Source organism: Filicampus tigris, chromosome 3, assembly GCF_054856515.1.
Source record: "Filicampus tigris isolate MCC_2025a chromosome 3, RoL_Ftig_1.0, whole genome shotgun sequence".
NCBI lineage: Eukaryota > Metazoa > Chordata > Actinopteri > Syngnathiformes > Syngnathidae > Filicampus > Filicampus tigris.
The window spans coordinates 3,453,351-3,478,196 of record NC_141219.1 but is presented as its reverse complement, the minus strand read 5'-3'; the positions used below and the strand labels follow the sequence as shown (position 1 = coordinate 3,478,196).

At 45.2% G+C, this 24,846-nt stretch overlaps 1 protein-coding gene and 1 non-coding gene across 8 annotated transcripts in view; both read right to left on the bottom strand.

Moving 5' to 3' along the window:
* chd9 (chromodomain helicase DNA binding protein 9) overlaps nt 1-24,846 on the bottom strand; it is a 79,138-nt gene that overhangs the window by 4,294 nt on the left and 49,998 nt on the right. For 4 of the 7 annotated variants that reach the window (XM_086026869.1, XM_086026870.1, XM_086026875.1 and 1 more), the window contains 28 exons: nt 23,393-23,510; nt 23,089-23,175; nt 21,977-22,114; nt 21,572-21,693; nt 19,550-19,793; nt 18,159-18,335; nt 17,827-17,970; nt 16,256-16,511; nt 15,944-16,154; nt 15,397-15,592; nt 14,889-15,086; nt 13,813-13,998; nt 13,615-13,725; nt 12,504-12,703; nt 11,513-11,712; nt 11,274-11,433; nt 8,779-8,868; nt 8,110-8,213; nt 7,786-7,903; nt 7,650-7,707; nt 7,020-7,068; nt 6,661-6,928; nt 4,942-5,147; nt 2,569-3,420; nt 2,104-2,273; nt 1,805-2,029; nt 528-714; nt 288-427 (listed from right to left, as the gene is read on the bottom strand). In XM_086026869.1, the coding sequence (XP_085882995.1) occupies nt 288-427; nt 528-714; nt 1,805-2,029; nt 2,104-2,273; nt 2,569-3,420; nt 4,942-5,147; nt 6,661-6,928; nt 7,020-7,068; nt 7,650-7,707; nt 7,786-7,903; nt 8,110-8,213; nt 8,779-8,868; nt 11,274-11,433; nt 11,513-11,712; nt 12,504-12,703; nt 13,615-13,725; nt 13,813-13,998; nt 14,889-15,086; nt 15,397-15,592; nt 15,944-16,154; nt 16,256-16,511; nt 17,827-17,970; nt 18,159-18,335; nt 19,550-19,793; nt 21,572-21,693; nt 21,977-22,114; nt 23,089-23,175; nt 23,393-23,510 (5,215 nt within the window). The remainder of the gene's footprint in view (nt 1-287; nt 428-527; nt 715-1,804; nt 2,030-2,103; nt 2,274-2,568; nt 3,421-4,941; nt 5,148-6,660; nt 6,929-7,019; nt 7,069-7,649; nt 7,708-7,785; nt 7,904-8,109; nt 8,214-8,778; nt 8,869-11,273; nt 11,434-11,512; nt 11,713-12,503; nt 12,704-13,614; nt 13,726-13,812; nt 13,999-14,888; nt 15,087-15,396; nt 15,593-15,943; nt 16,155-16,255; nt 16,512-17,826; nt 17,971-18,158; nt 18,336-19,549; nt 19,794-21,571; nt 21,694-21,976; nt 22,115-23,088; nt 23,176-23,392; nt 23,511-24,846) is intronic. The other 3 variants (XM_086026871.1, XM_086026873.1, XM_086026872.1) reach the window with 3 other exon arrangements.
* Nucleotides 14,265-14,402, bottom strand: LOC147149590 (small nucleolar RNA SNORA16B/SNORA16A family). The gene has a single exon (XR_015086354.1). It is a non-coding gene; the product is annotated as a small nucleolar RNA SNORA16B/SNORA16A family (small nucleolar RNA).

Below are 24,846 nucleotides of genomic sequence, written 5' to 3'. Positions count from 1 at the left end.
AGAAAGTAATCAACGTTTTTAATTTGGATTATTGTAATGAACTCATTCACTGCCAGACATTTTCAGACACTCTTGTACCCAAACGCTTGAAAAAATGTAAAAAAAAATATAAATAAATTCCTGGGATTGAATGGCTGGACTGTGAAAAGACAAACAAATACGTCAATGGCAGTGAATGAGTTAATTTAAAAAATAATGTAATTCAATTTAAAAATATTACTGTATCCTCCCATTTCTGTTACTAATATTTGAATATCCTTTTGATGCGTTTTTTTTTTTTTTTTTACCTGATCAGGGACTTGAGTCCTGTTCATGAAGAGCAGATCCATGCCCTCCACGTTCTTCCTCCTCCCCCGCCGCCGCTTCACCACCGGCTGGCTATCCAGAACCCCGTTCAGCCTCATTGTGCCAGCAAGACCTGAAGGCACTGAAGCACCCAGAAATAAATCTCTGCAATGAGCTTTGCTGCCATTTTGTGTTGCGATAAAGGGGAAAAGCACCCGTCTACTCTACTTTTTTATTCGTACCGTTCTGGAAGCTGCACTGCGGCTTGGTGATGTCGGCCAGGCCCGTGTCAGAGGCACTCTGCAGGTCGTGAAGCCGGGCCAGATACTGCTGCTGCTGCTGTTGGGCCTGGGGTGCCTCCTCCGAGTCCAAGGCTCTCTTCAGAGGTAGCCCCTGTTTCTGGAAGGTCAATTTGAGACCTCCCTCCTGCTGCACAGAGCCACACATTTGGGTTAGTGGACAAGTCTTACGGGCAAATGTGGGAAAGCCTTCTATTGGTTAAGTCCAAAGGGGTTATCTCATAGCGCCAATGCACTATGTCTTATCAAAACACCAATACAGCGGAACCTCAATGGTTGAACGGCACTGGCGTTGTGCAATTGGAGCTAGACGTCAGACAAAAAAGGGTCATGCGAAACGTCAGGAAATCCTGAAAGACTTTAGTTCAGTGAGCATCTCAAGGATTATTTGTTTTTGGCCTTTCTCGGTTTAATGTTCATTTTTTGTACTTCCGAAACATTTTCATTCATTTTCTGAGAATGCTTCCTTTCTGACTTTTTTTTTTTTTTTTTTTAAATAATTTTACCATTTCTATTTATTTTTCTGATGTATATTTTTTTGGGGTGACAATTTTAACCTGGCAAAAATTATCAGCTTTTTGGGGGACAATTTTTCCCTTTTTTTTTTTTTTGAAATACCATTTTCACAACACATTAACTTCCAGACATTTTCAGACGCTCTTTTACCCTAATGTTTGATAAAAAAAATTGAACAAAAATTTAAACAAGTTCATGGGATTACATGGTTGGACTGTGAAAAGACAAAATTTGTCATCCGTTTTGTTTGTTTGCCTAAAATGTTAACTTTTTTGAACTGGCTTGATTCATTTTTGCTCAAGTCTGAGGTTCCACTGTAAGTGCTTGTGCTAATTGCGTGTTAGTGCAATCGAGACACCTGACATCCAGAAGACAGCGCCAAGTAGGCAGAATTAATCGAATCATAACTGGAAGCCCAAAGAGGAGAAATCCCAATGTTATGAGCGCTAAGGACATCGTCAACCTTTCCCGTTGCCGTAATATTATCCTTTGGGCCCAATTTAAGGTAAGCGCGTAAGAAAAAAAGAGAGGAAGGGCTATTATTACATTCCTCCCGCTGCGAGAAGCACTAAGCACCCCCCCCCCCCCCCCCCGAAAGAAAGAGAGAGCGGGAAAATAAGAGCGACATGCCCAACGTGGCGGCCGGCGGAGGTGGGAGTGGGGTGGGTGGTGAGACGAGGCGAGGGCGGGAGAAATCAACATACATCGTTGAGCTTGACTGAGAACTCCTTGCTTTCTGCAACATGCTCGGTCACCTTAGACCCCTGTGGCGAGGCCGAGGGGTCCTCGCACAGGCTGCTGTCCAAGAGCTTGGTGGTGTAGAAGGACGCCACGGCGCCGCCGGGCTCGTAGACGCGCCGCGTGGCCGGCCACTTGCCCTTCAGCACCGCCTGGCATATGCTGTCCAGACGGTTGATGATGACCCGGTCCTGAATTTGTGTTAACGCAAAGTCATCAGACACTAAATAGCGCCTCTCTCTCGTCAGTCAAGAGTGCGACGCACCTTCGGCCAATGGGGGGCAGCTAGCGTGTAGCCTCCTGCCTGCAACGGATGCGACACACTGCTGTTGACGCCGTTCTGCACGGCGTGGGGGTCTTGCGCGTCGTGCTGCATGGTGCCTAACGATGCCACGCTGTCCTCGTCGAAGCCCTTCACGCTTGGAGCCGCAGGCACTGTAAACATCACACACTGTGTTAGGAGCTTTTTCTCTATGGGCTGACATCATTTTTGTGAGATTTGTGATATGTTTGGGTTGACTTCCTGTTTTATTTTTCATGAGTCCCATTATGCTAGACATGTCCACCCAATTTCATGTCAATGTTTTTTTTTTTTTTTTTTTTCCTAAGGATGTTAAAAACAGATTCCAAGAGGATCATGGCACTGTTTGGTGCTTGGGCCGTTTGCTCCATGCCATGACAGTCAATTTTGGCATTCTAATTTGGCTTTCATCGTGTCTTGACTTCTCACCTTTCTTCTTCCCATCCTCTCCTTCGCTGTCACTGTCATCCGAAGAAGAGGAGGAGGACGACGACGACGAAGAGCCAGAGGAGCAGGAAGAGGAAGACGACGACGAGCTGGACCCGGAGTGGGACGAGGAAGAAGAGGACGAGGAGGAAGAGGAGGAGGAGCGTGACGACGAGCTGGACGACGAGCCGTCCGAGTCGGTCCCCGAGGCCCGCCTCTCCCTGCGGGCCCTCTTGCTGGCCTTCTTGGGCTTTCTCTCGGACGAGTTGGGCGTGAGGGGCTTTGTCCTTGCTGCCGCCATCTGTCCCTCGCTGTCGGGTTTGGCCTCCGCGATTCCCGCGGGGGTCTCCGCTGCTGGGGCGGGACTCCAGCCGTCCTTTGCTTTCTCCCTGCTTTCCTCCCCTTCTGAGGGGGGCTCCGCTTTCGGGATAACCCTGCCGGTTTCCGCGTCCCTCGGGGCTGGGGGCGCAACTGCCGAAGCAGAGGCCGATGCCTGGTACTGAGGTTGGAGGAGCGGCGCGAAGCCTAGCGACTGCTGCGGCGGCATGGCCTTCGTCTGGCTGTAGCTGCGCTGGGCCGCCATGAAGCGCAAATCGGGGTCTCGCAGTATGTGGTAATCCGTGCGGCTGACCCCGTGCTTAGCGGCGCCAATGAGCAGGTCCCGGTCGTGGGTGCCGACTTCCCACCATGCGGGTAAGTCGGAGCTGATCTGGCACAGCGGCAGGCGCTCATAGAGCAACGGGTGGCGAAGGACCTGCTCCCTGACCTGGCGCAGTAGTTCCACCCGGTATAAGGTGCGCGACGCCCGTTCCTCCGTGATGGGCTGGATGTTGAGGGATGGGTCCACCGCAGAGTCTGAGAAAAAAGACGGCAAGATTGTGAGCATGTTGGGAAAACATGGTCAGTCCAAAGATCACAGTTTGTTTGTCCTGTACAGTGTTCCGCCGCTACTTTGGGATTTTTTTAGGCAACTTGACACTTGCAAGGTTTAAAGGTCAGGGTGCAAACATTGAAAACTTTTCTGTAGCCCTCTAGAACTCCCTTTACAATGCATAACTGTCATTAAAATGTGATTAGGTCGTTGCAGTTTAATCACTAAATACAATTTAGAATGTGTCGCCTGCCGTATGAATCTCGCGCCCCCTCATCTTCGGCTTTTTCCGGGGATGTGACGTCACAGTAGCCTGAGGATTCAGTGACTACTAATCATGAACGGTCTAATCACGCCCCCTTCTGTCGGCTCGTGTGTTTCAAAATCCTCCCGTTCCAAAACATCGCTCGCCATTGAATGTGCTGTGTTTGTAGCGCATGGAAATTGTACAGTCTTTGGTGTAGCGAGCGGTTTAGCTATATCTACGTCACTTCCGGTGGCCACGGTTCCTTGAGCTTCGGAAACACTCGGAATGAGTTAGTAAAACCTATATTCTAATCGATCTGTGGTTGACAACTTGCAGGAAGTGACTTGCATGTATTATAAAACCTATTACCAATGAGAATATGAGTTTAAACAGACTCTGAAAAATGTTTGCACCCAGACCTTTAAGGGATGAGCTGTCGGTTCACATAGCGTACGGCTCACCTGTTTTCTGAAGATGAACCATGATTGGTTGTTATTTGAGCCCAGAGCAACTTTAATGTCATCTTCAGTTGACAGAAGTCACAAAATAGCCGGCCCATGAGCTAGCTAAAACCGGTGGATTTCTCATATTCCAGAAACGCAGTATTAATCAGAATGTCGTGCTGAGACTAGTGGTCTGCATAAAACATATTCTGGAAAAATATGTTTGGGCTGACTTCCCTCTTTAAAGGGAAAAAAGAGAAGGTAAAGAAATAAACGAGTTGAATAATAATTCATGCTTTTATCTCTTTATTTAAAAACACAAAGGTGTTGTTTTGAGGGGGGGACCGTTTTCACTGATGCGCCAAATTGATATTATTATTTTTATATACACAATAATGACATTTTGGAGTATTTTTGAAGTCTTGTATGGCATAGATAATATTAATTCTGAAATGATTATTTTCAAGGTGGACATAATAGTAATTGTTTTCATACAGATTGGGTCATTAAGTAAGACATTCAGCAAGCAAGTACATTTCTGACGATGTGTAATAATACTAACATTAATAACACCGTTTTTCCGTTCACGACCGGAGGCTAGACTGGGTGAAGATCATCTTTTTTCGGTGATGGCCTCACCCCACAATAGCGAAGTGCTCTTATGTTAAAATCAAAAGGCCTGTTAGCATGGATTATCATTATCGAACAGCTTTATCAGCGTTCATGTCCGGTCAGCGGCACATACAGTTCTGCCTTCAACAGTAAAAATATAAATGACACTTTATGGGTGCTGGCCGGTGTGTGTATCCTCTGACCTCCTTCTTTGGGTGGTAGGCGGCACACCCGTCTGCACATGGCGGCGAAGGCGCACAGGTACTTCTGCAGGCTTTCGTCCGTTTTCTTGTGCAGCCGTGCCATCGCCCGAAATTTGGTCCAGTCGAAACGGCCCAGCGTCGGGTTGAAGACCACGCCAAACGTGGAGACCACCCGGTAAAAGTCGGCCTCTTCCCGCCTGGTCCATCTATTGACAATGGAAATAAAAATGTAGATTTGATGCTTAAGAGAAGTAATATGTAAACAAAGTACACCAAACAGGCCCGTTTGTGAGTAATCTGAGACAAGATCATCGTAACTTCAGAATACCTTTTTGGTGAACAGCATATACCATTTCTGACATTTTTGTAAATATATTTAAATATATAAATAAATATATCTTTACAAAATTATGTTTTGTCATATTTAGTTCAGTATTTTTATAGTCTGTAGTGGTATAAAATTGCCCTGCATCATAATGCAACATGAACTTAATGTACCTTATGCATTATGCACCAGATCATCTTTGATCCATGATCGTATGGATCAAGCATCACGGTTCGGACCGGCCACGAACCGTGGAATGGTTGGTGAAAAAAAGAAGAAACAAGAACTGCACTTTCACATTAACGCAGCGTGATTAGTCCGCATTCACTGTAATAGGAAGTTGAAAACCCTGGATCACACAAGTCGCATGCATGGGAGCGTTTTGGCAACTTGGGGTGAAACGAATCCTCAAATGAATGATATAGGATTTTTTTTTTCCTGCCTCTTGTACACTTAATTTAGACAGCCATGTCAAGAAAGCTGCAAACATACTCAACGAACACGCCGCCTCTGCAAAGACTAGCTTCTAAAAATAAAGTTTACCAAATAATACAGAGTGATTGATGCCAATGCAATAGCCTTAGGAGACTTTACTTGGGAGACTTTACTTGGTGGCATAACAGCTAACAGCTATCGACGTTTTGGCTTGCCTTATTGGCAGTTTTAACGCTTAGCCAGCGTTAGCGGCTAGCAGCTAGCTATTAGCATTAGCAACAAGTGCCCGGCTGGTAGTTAAACAGTTGTTCCTTGGCTTGCCCTTTCTCCCCCCCCCCCCTCAATATTTTGGACCTCGATTACTTTGTAATGTACTGTTTAAAGGAAGGGAATGTGCCTTAAATTGCACTTTGAGATCTTCATTGTGAAAAAAAAAAGCTAAATACATGTTTGTCTTCATTTATTTTATAAGACTTTTGCCCGTTAAATCATTTTAAGAAAACATTTGGGTCAAAATGTCTAGCAGGATAACTTGTTATTTTATACAGTTTACCATGTATAAAATAATGTATCCTTTTTGTGTTCGTAAATCCCAAACAGCCATATTAGACATTAGGAGTTTATTTTTTTTTAAGGGAAAAAGCGTTTTATAAAAAAAAATGAAGACACGTTTCTATTTAACTTTTTTTTTTTTTTTTGTTGATCTGAAAAACAATCCGATCCGTGACTCAAAATCCATGACAGATCCGAACCGTGACTTATGTGATCCGTTGCACAACTAATTATGGGTGTGGGTTGGTGTGTACCTAATAAAGAATATGCGTGACTTGCACAATTAATTATGGGTGTGGGTAAATAAAGTTTTCCACAGGAATTTGTATATGCATACACTACTGTACACAGGCATACAGTATCAATCAGGGCATATATTTCATACTCCACCAATTACTCTGTCCCACCTTTGTTGTCGTTCAATCTTGGCAGCCATCTTGGGGTTAAGCGGGTCACTGAGAACCGCTGGCGGCAGTAGTAATGCCGCCGACGGCGGCGCCGGGCCGAGCGGCGCCGACATCATGACGGGCAGCTGGTACTGCGACTGCACCTGGTGGATTTGCTGGATCTGCCGGCTCTTGGTGTAGCGCTGCGAGGCCGTGATCAGACGCCTCAGCCGGGCGGTCAGCAAGGAGGACGAGGGCCAGTAAGCGCTCGCCACTCCCGATACTGTGTCTTTGGGGGAAAGCGTTTCTGCTAATTAATGTCGGTGGAATTTCCGAGACATGCTGACAATATGCGGCATTTATGCGTGAGTAATACTCACCTCCGGCGTTGTCGGTGACAACCAAGTCTCCGGGAGAGGAGGCGTCATCCTATGGGGAAATTGGTGCTTTATTTTAAAGAACTACATCTTATTTTAAAGGGAGTCATCTTATGGAAAATTGACTTATGATTTGATTATCTTTGTTTACCTATCAATGATAGCAACAAGCAGAACAAATAAATGTTCTTACAGCATTCATACAGCAGAACACTGTGGGCCCCCCACTATTCAATGAGAATGGAGACTTGGGCCCAATTGTGAAACGTGAAAATCTGTGAATAACTGTCACTAATTAGATTTCGTGAACCCTCCCCCTCACCAAAAAAAACTGAAAAACATAATTATCGATGGGTTGGGTCAGAAAGATTAACCATTTATATTCTGGGCTCTAAGTCCTAGGCCACCCCGAGTCGTCATGGTAACAAAATGTCTGCTTGCACACACCATGGCAAAGTTTTAAATTGTGGGGGGAAAAAAAACCTCGTAACACCTACTTGGAATGAGTAATGAGAGCAAACGTGAGCGCTATGTCAGGGCTGAGAGTGAACGCGTTCATCTCTGCCAGTCCGATTATTGATCGGCCTTTTCAAAAGGAGACAACGTTGGCCTTTGCCCGGGTCTGACGTTTACCTCCATGTCGTCCTTCAGCAGGGCTGGAGCAGGCTTGTACTCTGGATCGTCCACATCCCTGCAGACACGCAAACAAAACGTTCGAGATGTTGTTTGATGAAAAACATTCGACGTATCTGGAGTGTTTGCGACCCACCCGTCCATGAAATCGTTGCTTCTCTGTTCAGCAGCGATGGCCTTGTCGTCCGGTCGGCCAACGCGCTCTAGAAAGCACAGCGCAGGGTCTGCCCGGATGGTGTTGTACTTCTCATAACCTGTAATAAAACAAATAAAAGGACAATAAGATGTCTGAGAAAGGGGCATTCCGGCTTCCAAAAACACGTGAGATTTACTGAGGTCCATATTTCCCATCAGTGGGAATGCGGGTTTGCCTGTATTGTCCCGTCCAGGGTGTAGCCCGCCGCTTGCCTAAAGTCATCTGGGATCGAGACTCCAGCTGGGATAAGTGGTATACACTCACCATGCTTGTAGACCCCAAGCAGCAGACACTTGTCGGAGACCGTATCCCACCACAAAGCCGGCAGTTCCGAGTGGTCCGGCTCCGGTACCCAGATCTTGATCTCACTGGAGGAGGAGCCATAGAGTAAGACATCAATTACAAAAGTATGACATGAAATCAGGTAAATACTTCTCCCTCCTTTGTATGTTTTTGCCAAAGACGGCAATTGATCCCTCCTACCCAGAGCTTGTTTTGTAATGCAGTTATAAAAATTTCCAGCAGGTGGAGCGCCATAGTTGTCTTAAATATTTGGCAGGCGAGCCTTCAACAGGTTGATGATTCTCCGTTCAAAAACAACACCCTTCTCTGTTACATGTAAATATTGCACTTTGAATTCATTGATTCTTTTATGTGTGCAATATAATGTATGTGCTCCTGTAAGATATACTGATGTGCAATGAGTTACGTTATTAAAGCCCAACTACAGACAAGTGTTAACGCATTCATGAAATCAATAAAATGTGTTTATGACACAAAGACTGCAATTTTTAGAGTAGTTTCAGACCTGGAAATGAGTCATCCACTGCTGCTGTGCAATTGGTCTGTCCTCATCCAATATTGATAGCAACAATTTCACAGCTTTGTTGTTTAAATGTCTCCACAGGTAGCGGATGTCAACGCTGCACTCACCTAGCGTCCACGTTGTTCAGAACGTTCTGGGCCTCGTCGCCTATTACCTCTTGTTTCAGGTAGTAGAGCATTCTGACCCGGAGCAGCACCCTGCGCGCAGAAAAGCCGCCGCTTAGAAAAGAAAAAGCCCTGACCATGCACAATCGCGTGAGGGAGCGGTGTGCGCACACGCGCGCGCGCGCGCGCACACACACGCCGTCTGGTCGAACACCAAATGAAACAATGCGCCGTCAATCCTCAAAGCAGACTTTTTTTTTTATATGGATAAAACGGTGGCGGAAGGGATTAAGCTGTCACCATTGCTGGAAAAACAAGCAAACCCACAAACAGAACGAGAAATTAGTGGACAATGTCGTGCAGGAACAGGAAGTCAGACACATACAAACAGAAAGAGGAAACCAGACAGACACACTGAGGAAGGGCAGACACAATGTCAGTCATGCCTACAAGGCTGTTCGAATGGAAAACGAGAGACTAAAACTGCCACCGAGGAACAGACGGCCGGCGCAACAGCCACGATATATTTTAGACATTTTGAGCTCAACATCTTTCCTGGAAAAAAAAACGGGAGTGTGATAAGTAGGCTCCGCCCACCCACTCTCTACACTCCTGTGTGGCTGAAGCAGCTGCTGCGACGCTCCAGCGCACCTGTCATCACTCTCCTTTCAGGTTCCATGCGAGTGCGTGCCGGGTGACTCGCGCGCACGCACGCACGCACACACAGGCAGAAATGTGCACGCTGTCACTCGCTCGTTACGCAGCGAGCCAGCTGAGTTGCGTGACACAGCCGGCTGGCATGCGAGGAATCCCTCTCGGCTCCGCTCGCAGGCACCGAGCCCAGCCAGAAGCAACACGAGCGGGAAGAGACGTCGCGAGTGACAACATGAGCGCCTAAGCGTGACATGTCAGTCCAACTTGCGTTGGTTGCCAATGAACGCCAGGGAGCGTCCTCCGGAGGGGAAACATCGCCGTCAGCAAAGTATTGGACAATGGCTGGCTTCAACGCGGTCGCGCTGGCAAACAAAGGGGAACTTTCGATGGAAAACGCAGCACTGTTTGAACTCGGGCGGCCATCATCTATTTGGCTTTTGTCTGGATGGCGCCCGCCCCCGTTTCTCCCTCTGTCTGCGAATAAGTAAGGGTGATCCATGGCGGCCATTAGCTCGGCCTGAAGTCTCATTAAGATTTCCATCAGTCAACCGCTCCCTGCGTCTGATAATGAATCAGCAGAGTGGCGGTTCCAGTGCGTCTTTTAGTGGCTCGTCATTACCCGAGTAAGGGGAGGGAGCGGCGAAAATATTGAAGAATGCGTTCTATTTACATTTGACTGCATTTCCTTCATTGGCGATGGGGAAGACGTGTTTTATACGCCTCGTGGTTAGCAAATCTGCCTCACACTTTTCAGGTTCTGAGTTTGAATCGAAAATGTGCTTGTATTTTCCGTGCTTGTATGGGTTTTCTCTGGCTACTCTGTCATCCTCCCACGTTCCAAAAACGTGCATGTTCAGCTCAGTGAAGACTTTAAAGTGTTCATACGTGTGAATGTTTGCTCGTCTTTGTGCCCTGCCATTAGTCAGTTACCAGTCCGGGCTATATGCCGCCTCTTGTCCAAAGTCAGCTGGGGTAGGCTACAGCTCACCTGTGACTCGAATGAGGACAAGATTTATGAAAAATCGATGGATTATTTACTAAGAGCTCAGTTACTAATCGAGTGCATCAAGACTCGACTAATCGACTGCTTCATGACGCGCCAAATCGACCTCGTTAGGACGCGAGTAATCGACTGCATCAAGACGTGATTAATTGTGTGCTTCGAGACGTGACCAATCGACTGCTTCAGACCTGATTAATCCAGCGCTTCACGAGGCGACAGAACTTCAAGACGTAAACAATCAACCTCTTTAGGACACAACTAATCAAAAGCATCAAGTCAAGACTAGGAGAGCGCTTCAAGATCTGACTAATCGACTTCAGATGCAACTAATAAAGAGTTTCAACATGCGGTTAATCCTGCATTTCAAATCCGACTAATTCATCGCTCTGACTAATCCAACGCTTCAAGACGTGGTTAATCAAATGCTTTGCGATGCGGCTAACTGCCTGCTTTTTAGAAGCGACTCCTCAACTGCTTTGAGCCGCAGCTACTCGGCCGCTTGGAGACGCGACTACTCAACTACTCGGCCGCATCGAGACGCGAATACTCAACCGCTTCGAGAAGCAACTACTTGACTGCTTTGAGACACAAGTACTCAACCGCTTTGAGGTGCAACTACTCAACTGCATCAAGACCCGACTAATTGCCCATTTTAATATGCGACTAATTGACTACTTCAAGGTGTACCAAATCGACTGCTACAACACGCAACTAATCGTATTTTTGACATATATATATATACACACACACATTTTGTCCCACATTGAGATATTAAGTACTTTTAGAAACAGATTGTCCATTGAGCATTATCCAAGTAAAACTGTAACCCGCGTGAACCTACTTGTTGCAGTGATGCTTGAGGTGTTTCTTGTAGCCGTCATCCTGGAGCATATGCTCCGGGTTGTGCTTCCGTAACCACTCGGCCTTGTGGATGTCAAACGAGCTGGACTGGGTCTTCATCTTCTTGCCCTTGCGGCCCCGAGGAACAGGCGCAGACAGACCTGGCGGCGGCGGAGGAACGCAAGGTTTAAAGTCCACCTCTGCTCCTTTCGGGTCAAAGACGTCAGCGAGCCCACGTACCCAAGTGATTCTGCAGCTCCTTGGTGCGGCCGTCTTCTGCGGGTGCAATCAGGTCCCACATGAAGCCTTTGATTTTGTCGTCGCCGCGATAGTGCACCAGGCAGTAGGCCAGCAGCGCCCTGCAGATGGACTCCACATCCCAGTCGGTCAGCTGCTTCTTGAAACGACCGTGGTTGAGGATGTCCTTCCAGCGACCCCACCTGGAAGACGATAAAAAGAAAAACTCACGGCGTGGCCCCATCGTCCCCTGACCTCAACCGTTGTGAAAGCAGAAACCCAAAGGTACTTTCACGAATGGATCCCACAAGCTGCAAATGACACACTTTTAAAGTATGCAAATCTGAGCATGTGGCACATGCAGCGGACACATTGCCACTTATGACAATAGTCAGGTTTGGCAATTTCATACAATCCCTTGCTGGCTTTTGTTACTTTCACATCTTTAAAAGAAAGCTCTATGACGGTGGAAAAAAGCAAATCAAATTTGCCCGAAAAATATCAATCGTCACGCAATAGCAACACCGCCGCCATTTGAGCTCTTTAATAGACACACAGGTGAGCAAAAAGCGAATCTTCTGGTGAAAACGGTATTGTACCTTCTACTGTACTGCTTCAACATACTTCCTTGAAACCAACTATAACATTGTTGTTAACCAGTAGCCAACTTGCACCATTGGCAACATTACAAAAATATGCAGAGAACCACAGTTAGGTCGTGTTTTCCGCAAGTTGCGGAGTACAGGGTCCACAGGAGAAAGAAAAAATATCAGGTGAACTTATTAACTCATTCACTGCCAGGCATTTTCAGACTCTATTTTACCCTAACGTTTGGAAAAATTTGAAAAAAATCTAAATAAATTCCTGGGATTGAATGGCTGGACTGTGAAAAGACGAACTAATTCGTCTTTAGCAGTGAATGAGTTAAAAGCAAAACAGCAAAGGTGGGGATTCAATGAGCACTGCCAGCAGGTTCTAAGTTAAGGGTGCATACCCGTATACCAGCAGGTTCTTCTCCACGCGGAAGCATTCTGTGCGTCCGTAGCTGTTGGGCCGCTCGTGGGCTCGCCTGACTTTTGGCTTGGTGTCGTCGCTGTCGCTGTCGCCCTCGGACAGCTCCGCCAACTCATCCTTGGTGGAGCTGAAGGGCCTCGTCTGCTTCCTGACGCGCGGTGTGTCGATAACCAGGCTGTTCTGTAGGCGTGACAAGACCGGAGATCAGCAGATCAGCTACATCAACAAAACATTAAAAAGGGCCTGATTCCGATTTCATGCCTATATGCATTTTTTTGACTGTATGCCTATTTGCATGTACAAGTACAATATATATGGCTGTGTTCACATTGACGCAATACTAAACAACCCGAATGCACATATGCCCAAATTGCACATATATAATAATAACAATACCGGAGTAATACATAAATTGAATGTTACATATAATTTACTGGTAGGTGGCCTTTCTTGACTCTTTTCTACATTGATTTAAATGAGGGGAAACCTCCATAAAACTCCACTAACGCGCCAAGGCAATTATATTGCTTGTTTAATCGTGGACACACCTCTAATGTAGCATATTTAAAGAGCCCAGAGAGTGAAGAACAAAAAGTGAGCATCTATGAAGACCATAAAAGAATGGATTGTATTTTCACTCATGCAGGTAGCACTGAAACACTAAGCCACCAACTTATAGTTCTTTTCAATTTGTACACAGATAAGTACATGTAGTGCGTCACCAATTGTCCAAAGTTACACTAACTCAAAACATTGAATACCATCAGATTTATTCTAATGGCCTACTGTTTTCATTTACAAGGTTTTCATTAATTTTAAAACTCCACATTGCTTTCAAATACCTTCCCCCTCCCCCTAAAAATAGACCTGCCTATTAAGCCGGTGGTGCTTTGATCAAATATGGAAATGGAAATTACACGGGAAATGGGCCCAAAGTTCAAACAAAATTCCAGAAAAATCCAAGCAGCAAGTGCCTCCAGGAGCACTTGGAGAAGGCCAACATAAGCATGCCACTTCGTAGAAACACTCACCTATAACTTACTGAAGTCAACTGTTCCCTACTTGATATTCCGTAACTTAAGTATACTTACTCTGCCATTGGCCATTTCCATATCGATATCTGCCTTTTTCGCCCACTTGTCCCAGAAGTTGGGGTCATCCAGCGAGATGTCCGTGCGGTTCCCGGACGCTACAAAACTGGCCTGGAAGATGACATGGAACAATCTTCAGCAATCATATTTGGTATCCGGCCCTCCGCTCATGTAAAATGTCTCGGCGTGGCACGCCACCTTGGCGAAGGTGGACCCTCGGCCCTCAGACTCGATAGTGATGGTCTTGGTCCGGCGTTGGAGGATCTGATCGATGTCCTCCTCGCAAAACTTGGCTCCCTCGTCCTCCTCGTCCATGATGGCGCCGTAGGCTCCGCGTCGCAGCAGATCCTCAATCTCCTTTTTTGACAACTGTTGCTGGACCGCCTGGGAGGACGAATGAAAGTATGACATTGGGGGGAAAAAAGCCTCCAAGTGACAAGTATGCAAAATGGGTGTCCCGTACGGCCTTGGTGATGGCAAAAATCTGCATTTTTTTCATTAAAAAAAAGTCTGTGTTTAACGTGATATCCATAATTCAGTCCTGCATAGTTTTCAGTCTTCTCACGTGTTTTCAGCAATTATCATCAAACATTTGTGTTGAATTTAGAACCAAATCCCTGAATTTACTTGACACCAAAAGATTGGAGGACACTTGTTCTTTCCCCAAATGTTGCTGCAACAGTGACATTAGCACTGAACAGCGACCGTCGGAGAAAGTCTTTGATCTCGGCATCCTCTTGACCATTCACTGCTAGTGTGGAGCAGCAACGGCTTCGATTGGAGCCTTTTTCCCCTCCAAAGAACCTCAACGGTGGTCTTGCAGGTATTGCTTGAAATGACTTACTAAGAGTTTGTAGAACTGAACTAAAAATGTTTTGCAAAGGTCAATGTCTGAAAAAAAAAATCCTTGACTGCTTTTGTCCTATTTGTTCTCTTCCTTGCAGGGTGTTGTAGCACTGCCGGCCAGACTAGATATGGATAAAATTCAATACCTATGTAAAGGTTCTGCACGCATCAAATTTTAGAGCAGTAAGTAATGATTACTTTAATAATCGTTGATTATTATTTGATTATATCCACCACCATACTGCATGAGTAAGTAGCCCAACAGGAAAAAATAAAATAACTATAATACAAAATAAAATCAAACAAAACAAAGTAAATAAAATGAAGTAAAACAACTATCTTTTGGTCTTGACTAGATTAAGTCAAATGACGACGGGTAAATGAATCTTCATTTGTCAATGAAAACAAAACAAATTCTCCTGACTCACCCCTCCTCCCCCAGTGCCTCCTGCTCCACCTCCTCCCAGGCTGTTGTCGCGGCCGCTCATGCTCTGCAACACCGCTTTGTCCAAACCCAGTTTGAGGCTGGCGCGGTCGAACATCTCCCGCTCGTACGAGTTCCTGGTGATCAGGCGGTACACCTTCACCGCCTTGTTCTGACCAATCCGGTGGCAACGTGCCTGCGCCTATGCAAATACACGAGTGCAACAAGTTCATCATGCTTGAAGTGGAAAATCAAATGCAAATGACAGCATATTTTCATATCATCATTCGATAGAGTATCATTTGAATGTTTTTGTGCAAACCTCCCTGTTAGGTGCGAAGGAGTTTCAAGACATTTTATAGTTTGCATAGAACAGAATGATTGCTGAGATGACACACCATTTTGAATTATTCTCTAACGCGTCATGAATTGAAAATGATGCCGAGTGCGATTTGCATCAATTTCAATTTGATTTGACAACAGTTGTTTACACAGGTCCACCCGAGTGCTACCTGGAGGTCGTTCTGCGGGTTCCAGTCCGAGTCAAAGATGATGCAGGTGTCCGCCGCTGTCAGGTTGATCCCCAGGCCGCCGGCTCGTGTGCACAGCAGGAAAACAAAGCGATCCGAGTCGGGCTTGCTGAAGCGGTCGATGGCCGCCTGTCGCAGGTTCCCGCGAACGCGGCCGTCTATCCGCTCGTACAAGTACCTGTGAAAACAGAGAGGTGATGTCATATGGGACATATTTGGGAAAATTGGCGCTTGTATACAAAAAAAAAAAAAACCTTGGTCTCAAGTGTGCCTGCTCACCAAAAAAGTGGGAAATTAAAGAACAAAATCATTTGTTCCAAAAATGAGCCTCTGAGCAGGTTTCCGCGTTTCTGCACCCATGACTTGGAGCTAGGCTAGGTGAAGATCATATACATGGAAACCCATCTTGTCAAACTCAATACTAAGTAATCAAATGTTTACTTGAATGTGATAGAACCCCCCCCCGAGGAGCCATTTCAACCAGAATGTGCGTCAAATTCTCCTGCGAGACCTTGATATTGATAAGTACCTTCTCTGAATGAGGTAGTCTTCCAAGATGTCCAGGCAGCGCACCATTTGGGAGAAGATGAGCACCTTGTGCCCGCCGGCTTTCATCTTGGGCAGCAGTTTGTCGATGAGAACCAGCTTCCCGGCAGACTGCACCATGGCTTGCAAGTGGAAGTCCAAGGCAGCCGGGCTATAAACCTCCCGGAAGTCCTCCAGGATCTTCTCTTCTGCCCCTGAAAAGAACACATAAGCTGCATGAGCCGTTTTCTCACGTCTCACTTTTGGGCTGTTATGAGCCGTTTTCTCACGTCTCACTTTTGGGCTGCGGTCTTACCTTTGATGAGGTAGGGGTGGTTGCAGCACTTCCTCAATTCCATCATGGTGTTGACCAGGTTGGGCATGTTGGCCTGGCCTGCTCCCTTGGCCAGGAAGGAGAAGTTCTTCTCCAGAATGGCGCGATAGTACTTTTTCTGGATGTTGGTGAGCTCCACTTCGATGATGGTCTCCTCCTTAGGCGCCAGCTTCTTCTCCACATCCTCCTTCAAACGCCGCAGCATCATTGGCTTAAGGATGCCCTGCAGCTTCTGCACCTGTTGCGCAGAATGGGAAAAAAAAAAATAATAAAAATTGCGGGTAGATATTATATTTTAAGACTCTATAATTGAAAAAAAAACCCCATCATGTAAACTAGTACAGCACAGATGCGGTTTACGTGAAAGTTAGAGATGCCTGGTTACATTGTTAGTCAAACCACAGGACGTATAAGTACTGTAAATGTGTTTATTGGATCAGACGTTGTTCCCTTAGATTCTTGGTCAACAATGCGTCAAAAAGTAACGAATAAAAAAATGTTAAAATACCTAACGTGAGCTATGACATAGGCGAGCCCATGTGCACTTTGATGTTAATCTCAGTCAACAGCAGGTGGCGGTGCTGCATAAAATGTCAACCGCATTGGATGGATATAAATACAGTATAGATTGAACACTGAAATTGAATATAATTAATATTAAATACAACGATAAAATATAATGTTAGGAAAAAATTTGTGATGTGACAAAAAATAAATACAGCAAAAAATAATACAGGATTAAAACAGTAATAATGCAAATACTTGTTTGTCTATACAGTATATGTATGCCCTGCGACGAGTTCAGGGTGTACCCTGCCTCTCGCCCAAAGTCAGACGGGATATGCTACAGCACACCCGTGAGCCACACAATAAAATATAATATAATATAAATTCACAAAAATATGAACTATACTATTGCATATACAGTACAACTACTATACTTATAATATAATCAATTGCCCTGGCTAAACAGTCAACACAGCAATTACTTGGCTTTAATTCAGATTTTTGTTTTATATATTATGTCTGCTCATCATATCTTAACACCAGCTGTCAGATAAAAAAAAAAAACAGAAATGAAAGAAAAAGGTATGACCGCATTGTTATCCGTTGTGTGTTCTTATGCAGGAGCTCAGTCTCGACTGCAAACAAAAGACAAATAGATGCTTGGAGGATGGCCGTAAACAACATATGAGGCTTGTTTTTCCACTTTCCAAAGAACAGACACCATTCCAAACAAAAAAACACACGCGCAGACAGCATTGTCACAAACATTGACACAAACAAGTCTTATGAAGTGATCAATAAGGAAACACAAAAAGCCTTGCGGGCGCAGCCAACAGAGACTGAACTCGCACACTAAAATCAATATTCAGTTACGATTGCTAATTACTCATTTCATCAGTGGTTTCTGAGTATGCGTTACAAAATGACACAGTGGCCGAGTGAGACGAAAGCTCCACATTCAAGTCTGCATGGGCTGACATCAACGTCAAAAGTGGCCACCTTTGCCATCGAGACATTTCGATAGGGCGCCGCGACCCCGAGCTCACCTGTTCTTCAGTCTTTAGGTCTCCAAACTCCTGCATGAAGGTATTCTCCGACGGGAAACGTGCCGGCTCCAGGAAGTGCAGCAGGCTGAAGAGTTCCTCCACTGTGTTTTGGAGAGGAGTGCCCGTCAGCAGAACCTTGTGCTCCTGACAAAAGCAGAAGCAAAGCCGCTAACGTTAGCGCCATTACGCGTAATCACGTGACATGACTATATGAACGACTTGGCCGTGTTGTACTGAGCTTCCGCGTGCGTTTTGATCGGCTGTAATTCGTGACGTTACGACATTGGCCAAAAACCAGTGGCCAAGACCAGCGGCGAAATCTTGTGGCCTACCAGGCTCATGAGCTTGAAGCCTTCCAGCAGCTTGCAGTTCTTGTTCTTGAGTCGGTGCGCCTCGTCAATGATGACGCAGCGCCACTCGATGGCATTGAGCTCGGGGCAGCCCCCCAGGATCATCTCGAACGTGGTGATGACCGCCTGGAACTTGTAGGCGCCTCGCAACACGCGGCCCTTAAAACAACGACAAAAGAACACATTAGACAGGAGCAGTCAAGCCTTTTTTTGGTTGAAAGCTAATTTGACACATTTCAATTCTATTTCGCCACAGGAGAGACTTAACCCTCCACCTATCCTCCTCCCACCCACAGGATTGCTTATTTGTCAGCACGTACGAGTAAGCATCGACTCACTCCGCCTCTGCATTTGTTACCATCGCCTTGACAACGGGCCCCCGGAGGCCCACTCGATTATACATCAGCCTCCTTCGCACAACAGACAAGCCCGAGAGGCGCTGAAGGAGTGCTTCCCCCTCCTCCCTCGGAGGCTGCGCCGACATCACACTGAGGTGGCGGCTTTGCTCCGCTCCTCAACATGTTCGTCTATTCTCCGGAATGCTAAGCCATCACATGAATGACCATGTAGCAAATCAAATGCTGGACAAGTGCCAGTCTGAGCTGGGTCGGCATCATAATCACCTTTCTCAGCCCTGGACTGGTCAACGTGCACATACGGTAGGTTATAAAAATAAATAAATAAAATTCACACCTATATACAATTAACAGCCTTCAATAAACCTAAGATGCATGTCTTTGGAATGTGGGAGTGCCAGAGTACCCGTAGAAAAAACATGCAGGCACATGCAAACTCCACGTAGGAAATGCTGAGATTCGAACACAGATCCTCTCAACTGTGAGGCTGACTTGGGGTCGTTTCCAAAACCAAAATTTCCTCTCACATTGGGGTTGACGGGGCATGTCAAAACAACAGCTGGTGATCTAACTGGAAGTCAATTTCAGCCTATCAGAAGCCGAAAGAAAATAATTTCGGGTACGCCGTAAAAAAATAAAAGAAAAAGAAAATGGGATTTTGGGGGGATTGCGGCGTGTATTCCTCTACCCCAACCCTCCAAAAAATGACTTTCTTCCATCTTCTGATTCGCAAAACAGTGTTAAAGTGCCACCTGTTGCTTTGACATACTGGAAATTGACCCGAACGTGAAGAGTTATGCTGACATGACAGAAACTGGAAACTTGGAAATTTCCAATACTTGACTCGCAAAAGTGAATTGGAACACAACTCGAACTGAGTTACTAAAAAGACAATGAAATCTGACATCCCTAACTTGACTATTCAAGGTTGTCGTTTTTTTGGTTTACATTTGACTGAAAAAGTTCCGGAAAAAAACATTCAGGACGTGGCAGCCTTAAAACAACGCTCATGATTACCTGCGCGTCCCTGAAGTACATCTCGTACTGCTGCAGCATCTGCCTGCTGACAACGCTGCCGTGGTACACAATGACGTTCAGGTGTGTCCACGTGCGGAACTCGCGTTCCCAGTTGGCGATGGTGGATAGCGGGGCGATGATGAGGAAAGGCGCCTTGATGCCCACACGGTAGATCTCCTCCAGGAAGGTGATGGACTGGATGGTCTTCCCCAGGCCCATCTCGTCGGCCAAGATGCAGTTTCGTCTAAGGGTGATGGGGGCGTGGGGGGATTAAAGACCTGCCGTTTGTCAGCCTACCAACTGTTGGCATGTAAGCATTTGATCCAATTATTGTCAAAATTGTACCAGACGACTGAACCCTTTATCGGTCTTCCTTTCCACTCTTTTGCTATAAGTTAGCATTAGCATACCAACTGCAGTCATGTTAGCATATTTTCGATTCATTCAAAATATTACCCGACTATAGGGAGTGATATAAAATCTGATATCCCTTTTAACTCTTTCTATATCGCTCATTACCTCACTAAAAGCCTACCAACTGTTAGCATGTTAGCATTTTTAGCAAATCTTAACCAATGAAATGGCATTATTTTCATATTATCTATGAGTCGTACGTACACTTGTCCTGCTCAGGTTGCTGTATGTTAACATGCTGCTGGATACGAAAAACAGCACTAGATTACAGGGCAGATTGTAAAATCCTTATTGATCTGCCCTTTAGCTCTTCCTCTTCTTGGGTTGCTATCTCAATATATAGTAATTAAACAAATAAAAATAATAAACTGATTAACAGTTACGGATTATTAACGGAAACCTTGCTTATGCCAATAAGAAAAAGTGGCCTGTTTAAGAAAGCGGATGTAGGATTATTGCACTGCGTCAAGCACACATAAAATACAAACATAGGAGTTAAAAATAACAACAAAGCAAATGATATTAAAAGACTAAAGAGAGAGAGAAGCATAATCGCAAACTCCTTTGTATAGCATTTACACAGCTATCCAGAGGATGGGGCTAACACGCTGATATTCCCACCGGCTGCTCAAGGCGCCTTCCACTGCTGACAAATCGCTCCGAGTGGGCACGCAATACTCCCGCACGCTCAAATGTAACACAAGAATAATGGAGTGTATACTCCAGGTGTACGGCGCCGGCCTCTTTCTTCGATGCTGGGTGAGAACGAAAAAGGCGCGTTACGGAAATGAGGAAATGCCGCAGTCCTTAAATGAGCGAAGGGACATAGCGCAGCAACAGCCCACAGAAAATGTAATTCAATATTTTGCATCAGACGTCTGAATCTATACTCACTGGCATAACTACATCAACCCTTTTCCTATCAGAGTCCATTTCAGTTTTTATGAAGCCCTCTGAAGGCAATACTAAATTCAAGAGAAAAATGGAGCAATGATTGGAACAAATGTTTATTATTATATACTGTGTGGGTTCCAATGTTTATGGGCTTGTTTATATAGCAGTTGGTTGGGGTTTATTTGTTTTGACAATTTGCACGGGCGAGCTGAAAATGCTTCTGGATCACACACAGGTAGGTAATACAGTTTGTGCACCACAGAGTAGAAAAGTTGAGGCTGATTTTATTTTGCTAAATATTAGTTAACATATTAACATCATTTTTTGTAAAACTTTCAACTGAATGGAAAAAAATCTCAAAACAGCAGCCGCCCCTCGGGAATAAGAAAGATCATCCCGAACCTTTTCTGTGTCAATGCATAATTTTTGTTACAACTTTTCCATTTTACGAACTGTTGCTAACCAAAACAAAAGCAGGGAGTACCAAAGAATGTATTTCGTTACTGAAAGCACTACGTTAGGAACGAGTTACCTGAACAGTATTAAAGGTGATCATCAACATTAAAGACAATTTTGCCTTTTGCTAAACATAATTTCATTGCAATTATTTTACTTTGTAAATGCATAATTTTCTATGTCATGGAAAGCCTTAGTTGCTAACCAAAACAGCAGCATCTACAGAAGCATGTAAACAGCCTGTCGCTTGAAACTGACCTGTTGTACCAGTTGAAGAGCAGCCAGTTGACCCCCTCCAGCTGGTAGTCCCGGAGGCTGTTTCCGTTCCTGTATTGCCGTGATTGATCCCTCTTCTTCCACAGGTTGGCCGGGGGCCGCTCCTACAGGGGACGCATCGCATAATAACATTTTGGACTTTGGCTCGGCATAAAAAAAATTCAACGAAAGATGATTTAGAATGACACGAGAGAAAAAACTGTCGGGGTTGAATCGCAGACAAAATATGTTAATATAGTTTCATCTGTCCACTGTAACAGAATTTGACAAATGATTGCATCCCTCACACTGATACGCAAAGTACTGGCTATACAAGTAGAAGCCCAAATCTATGTCGCCTACAACGGATCACAAAACACTGCAAGCTGCGGGTCGTGCTCCACTCACCACCCTGCGCGAGTCCGGCTTGGCCGCCTGCAGCTGCTCGAACTCCTCTATTTTGCTCTGATCCACGTCGTCCTTCAGCTCCCATGTGCTGTCCTCGTACGGCAGCGAGCACCACTTCACCAGGTAGTACACCACTTCCTGCCGGCAGACATGCGGGAGAGTCAGCGCTTTCATGGCGGCGACAAAAGGCCCGCCAGGGAGCCCGTCAGCGTGGCCTTGGGGCACTTGTCAGGCACAAAAGACGGTGCTTGAGTAGAGACGATACATGCCACAAAGATGTAGGAGCAGCAGATATAGCAGATATGATTACCAAACGGATAAAATAGTATGAACATTTCCTATCACGATTATCACGACCAAAATTGGAAGGCGGCATAGGCAGAGAGCTTGACAGATCATGTCGATCTTGACTACACATTGGGATTTTGTTGTAAGTATTGAAGGTTTACCATTCGCAACTGTCCGCCCTTGACCATTTTCCAAGGACATCAGGAGTAAAAATCACTCTTAACACACCCCACACCACTGGATAATCACTCAGGATATTCTTTAGAGACATTGAATAAATGGATATTTGCTGCCTTTAATTGCAAGACACGGAAAAAGCTCAAATCAGGGATGAGAATGAAAATTGAGAAAATAGTCTGAAAAACGTAATTGTCACTGGGGGTGTATGGTGTATGTGTGTCCTTTCAACTTGGATGCTATTGTGCTTATCAAATACACCAAACAAATATAAGGCACATAAAGTGAGGTAAATAGGCACGAATGACAATAAGCGCCAGGCCAATTTAGCGGCAGCTACTGCTAACGTTAGCGCACATCCAGTGGTAGCAGCAGCAGGAATTAAAACTTAATGACTAAATGAACACTACACAACAAATGGCAATGCCACTCACTTTTGGTATGTGTATACTCCGCTTAATTTGGAACAGAGTATAACAGTTTACATTAAATACGGTATTGTCAATATAATTACGTTCCAAATTGTATTATTAATTAACCACTTGAAATTGTGTTGTCACGGTTTACCGATATTCCGTAAAACCGTTTCATGCCTACAAACACTATATGTTTTTTTTTTTTTTTTTAAATGAAAGGACTCACTTTACCTCTCCTGTATCTTTGTCCTCGCAATAAGACACTTCGAGCACACGGTCCACCTCGACATAGTCCGGGTTGAAGAGCTCTTCCTCCATCTGGGAATCACAAGAGGGAGACAAAGGGAGCGAATCAACTCCAGCGCCTACTCGCCATCTGGAGTCAACAGGCATTCACAGATGTGCCCGCCCACACGGCAAGTGAAGATGCCTCTCAAACCTACACACACTTGCTTCATACTGTAGTCGTAAGCACGCAGCAGGTAGCACGCACGCACACGTGCGTGCGCGCTCATTAGAGTGTACGTCAACTTACGTCGGCGAAGAAGAGTGCCCGCTGCGCCTGTTTCATCTTGAAGCGTTTGATCTTCTGCTGGATCCTCTTGTCCTTTTCCAGCTGGCCCTCCGTGGCCCACTCGCAGTGGAGGTAGGAGCTACACAGACAAAGACACACACGCGCAAAGCACACGCAGCAGTTGTAATTAGTGATGAAACAGTTAAGAACATTTCTCATCCAGATTTGCATTCCCAAAAATGGTCCCGATTATTGGTTCCATCACATCAAAGGGGAAGTCAACCACCCAAAATGTGTGGGAAATGAGTTAAACAGTCAAATCCACCCATTTTTGACCATCACAGAGGGCGGCCATTTTGTCACTTGCTGTCGACTGCAAATGACATTGCAGTTGCTCAGGGATCGGATGACGACCAATCACGGCTCACCTGTTTTCTGAAGCTGAGCTGTGATTGGTTGTTACCTGAGCAACTATGATGTCATTTTCAGTCGACAGAAGTGACAAAATGGCCGCCCCCGTGATTGACAAAAACTGTTGGATTTTACTTCTTACCTCACATTCCACAAAGGCAGTACTAATCAGAATGCCACGTTTAGACTAGTGGAGCCACATAGAACATATTATTGGAAAGAAAATATGGGGGTTGACTTCCACTTGAAGCATATCGTCACTGTCCGGCGGAAACCTCGTATGGACAAATATGGTCAAATTCATTTTTTTCCCCACAAATCGATACTAATGGTCCGTCTCCACTTTGTTATTTGGATGCAATTTTAGCCAATCTAAAGCGGTGAAAATAGCAAATACACATATAGAAACACAAACACACTGCCGCTCTTGAACGCAACTTATGTTTGAAGAGTACATGTATGTTTGCAGAAGTGTAGCAAAACTACTTCCGCTTCCTCGTCCTGCGGACGCTGAGTGGCGGAATTGGCGCCTGTTTTTAAAGTCTGGGTGATTTTTTTTTGTTTTGTTTTTAGACAATAACAAGTGAAAATATTAAGGTTCTCTGGATTAAGTTAGCTCGTTTGTTTAAAGTCAATCCCTTTGATGCTTCGTTGCAGGCGGACCATCGTGTGTGACGGAGGTAAGTCTCCGTTTCATTCTAATATCCACTTAATTGACGGGGTTAGTTGGCTCATTGTTTTATTTATCGCATCACTCGTGGCTTTAGACCTTTAAGAAGGCGTTTGTGGAGATGTTTTTGGGCAGATGTTTGCTTTTGTGACAATTTCAAAGGCTTTTTTGCACAGTGGGCCGGGCTTCACATGATGGCGGACTTTGAAGTACTCGGCTGTCGCCAGCTTAGCGTTTGTACCATCTTGATCAATGTCGGCGTTAAATTAGCGACTGAATGTACTTTTTTAGGTAGTATTATGTTGACCTGAGTGTGCAATAGCAATATAAGGTAACTTGAACAAAGTTGCTGTTTTTTGACCTCCTGTAAAGTTGTCTTTTACAATATGCAGCT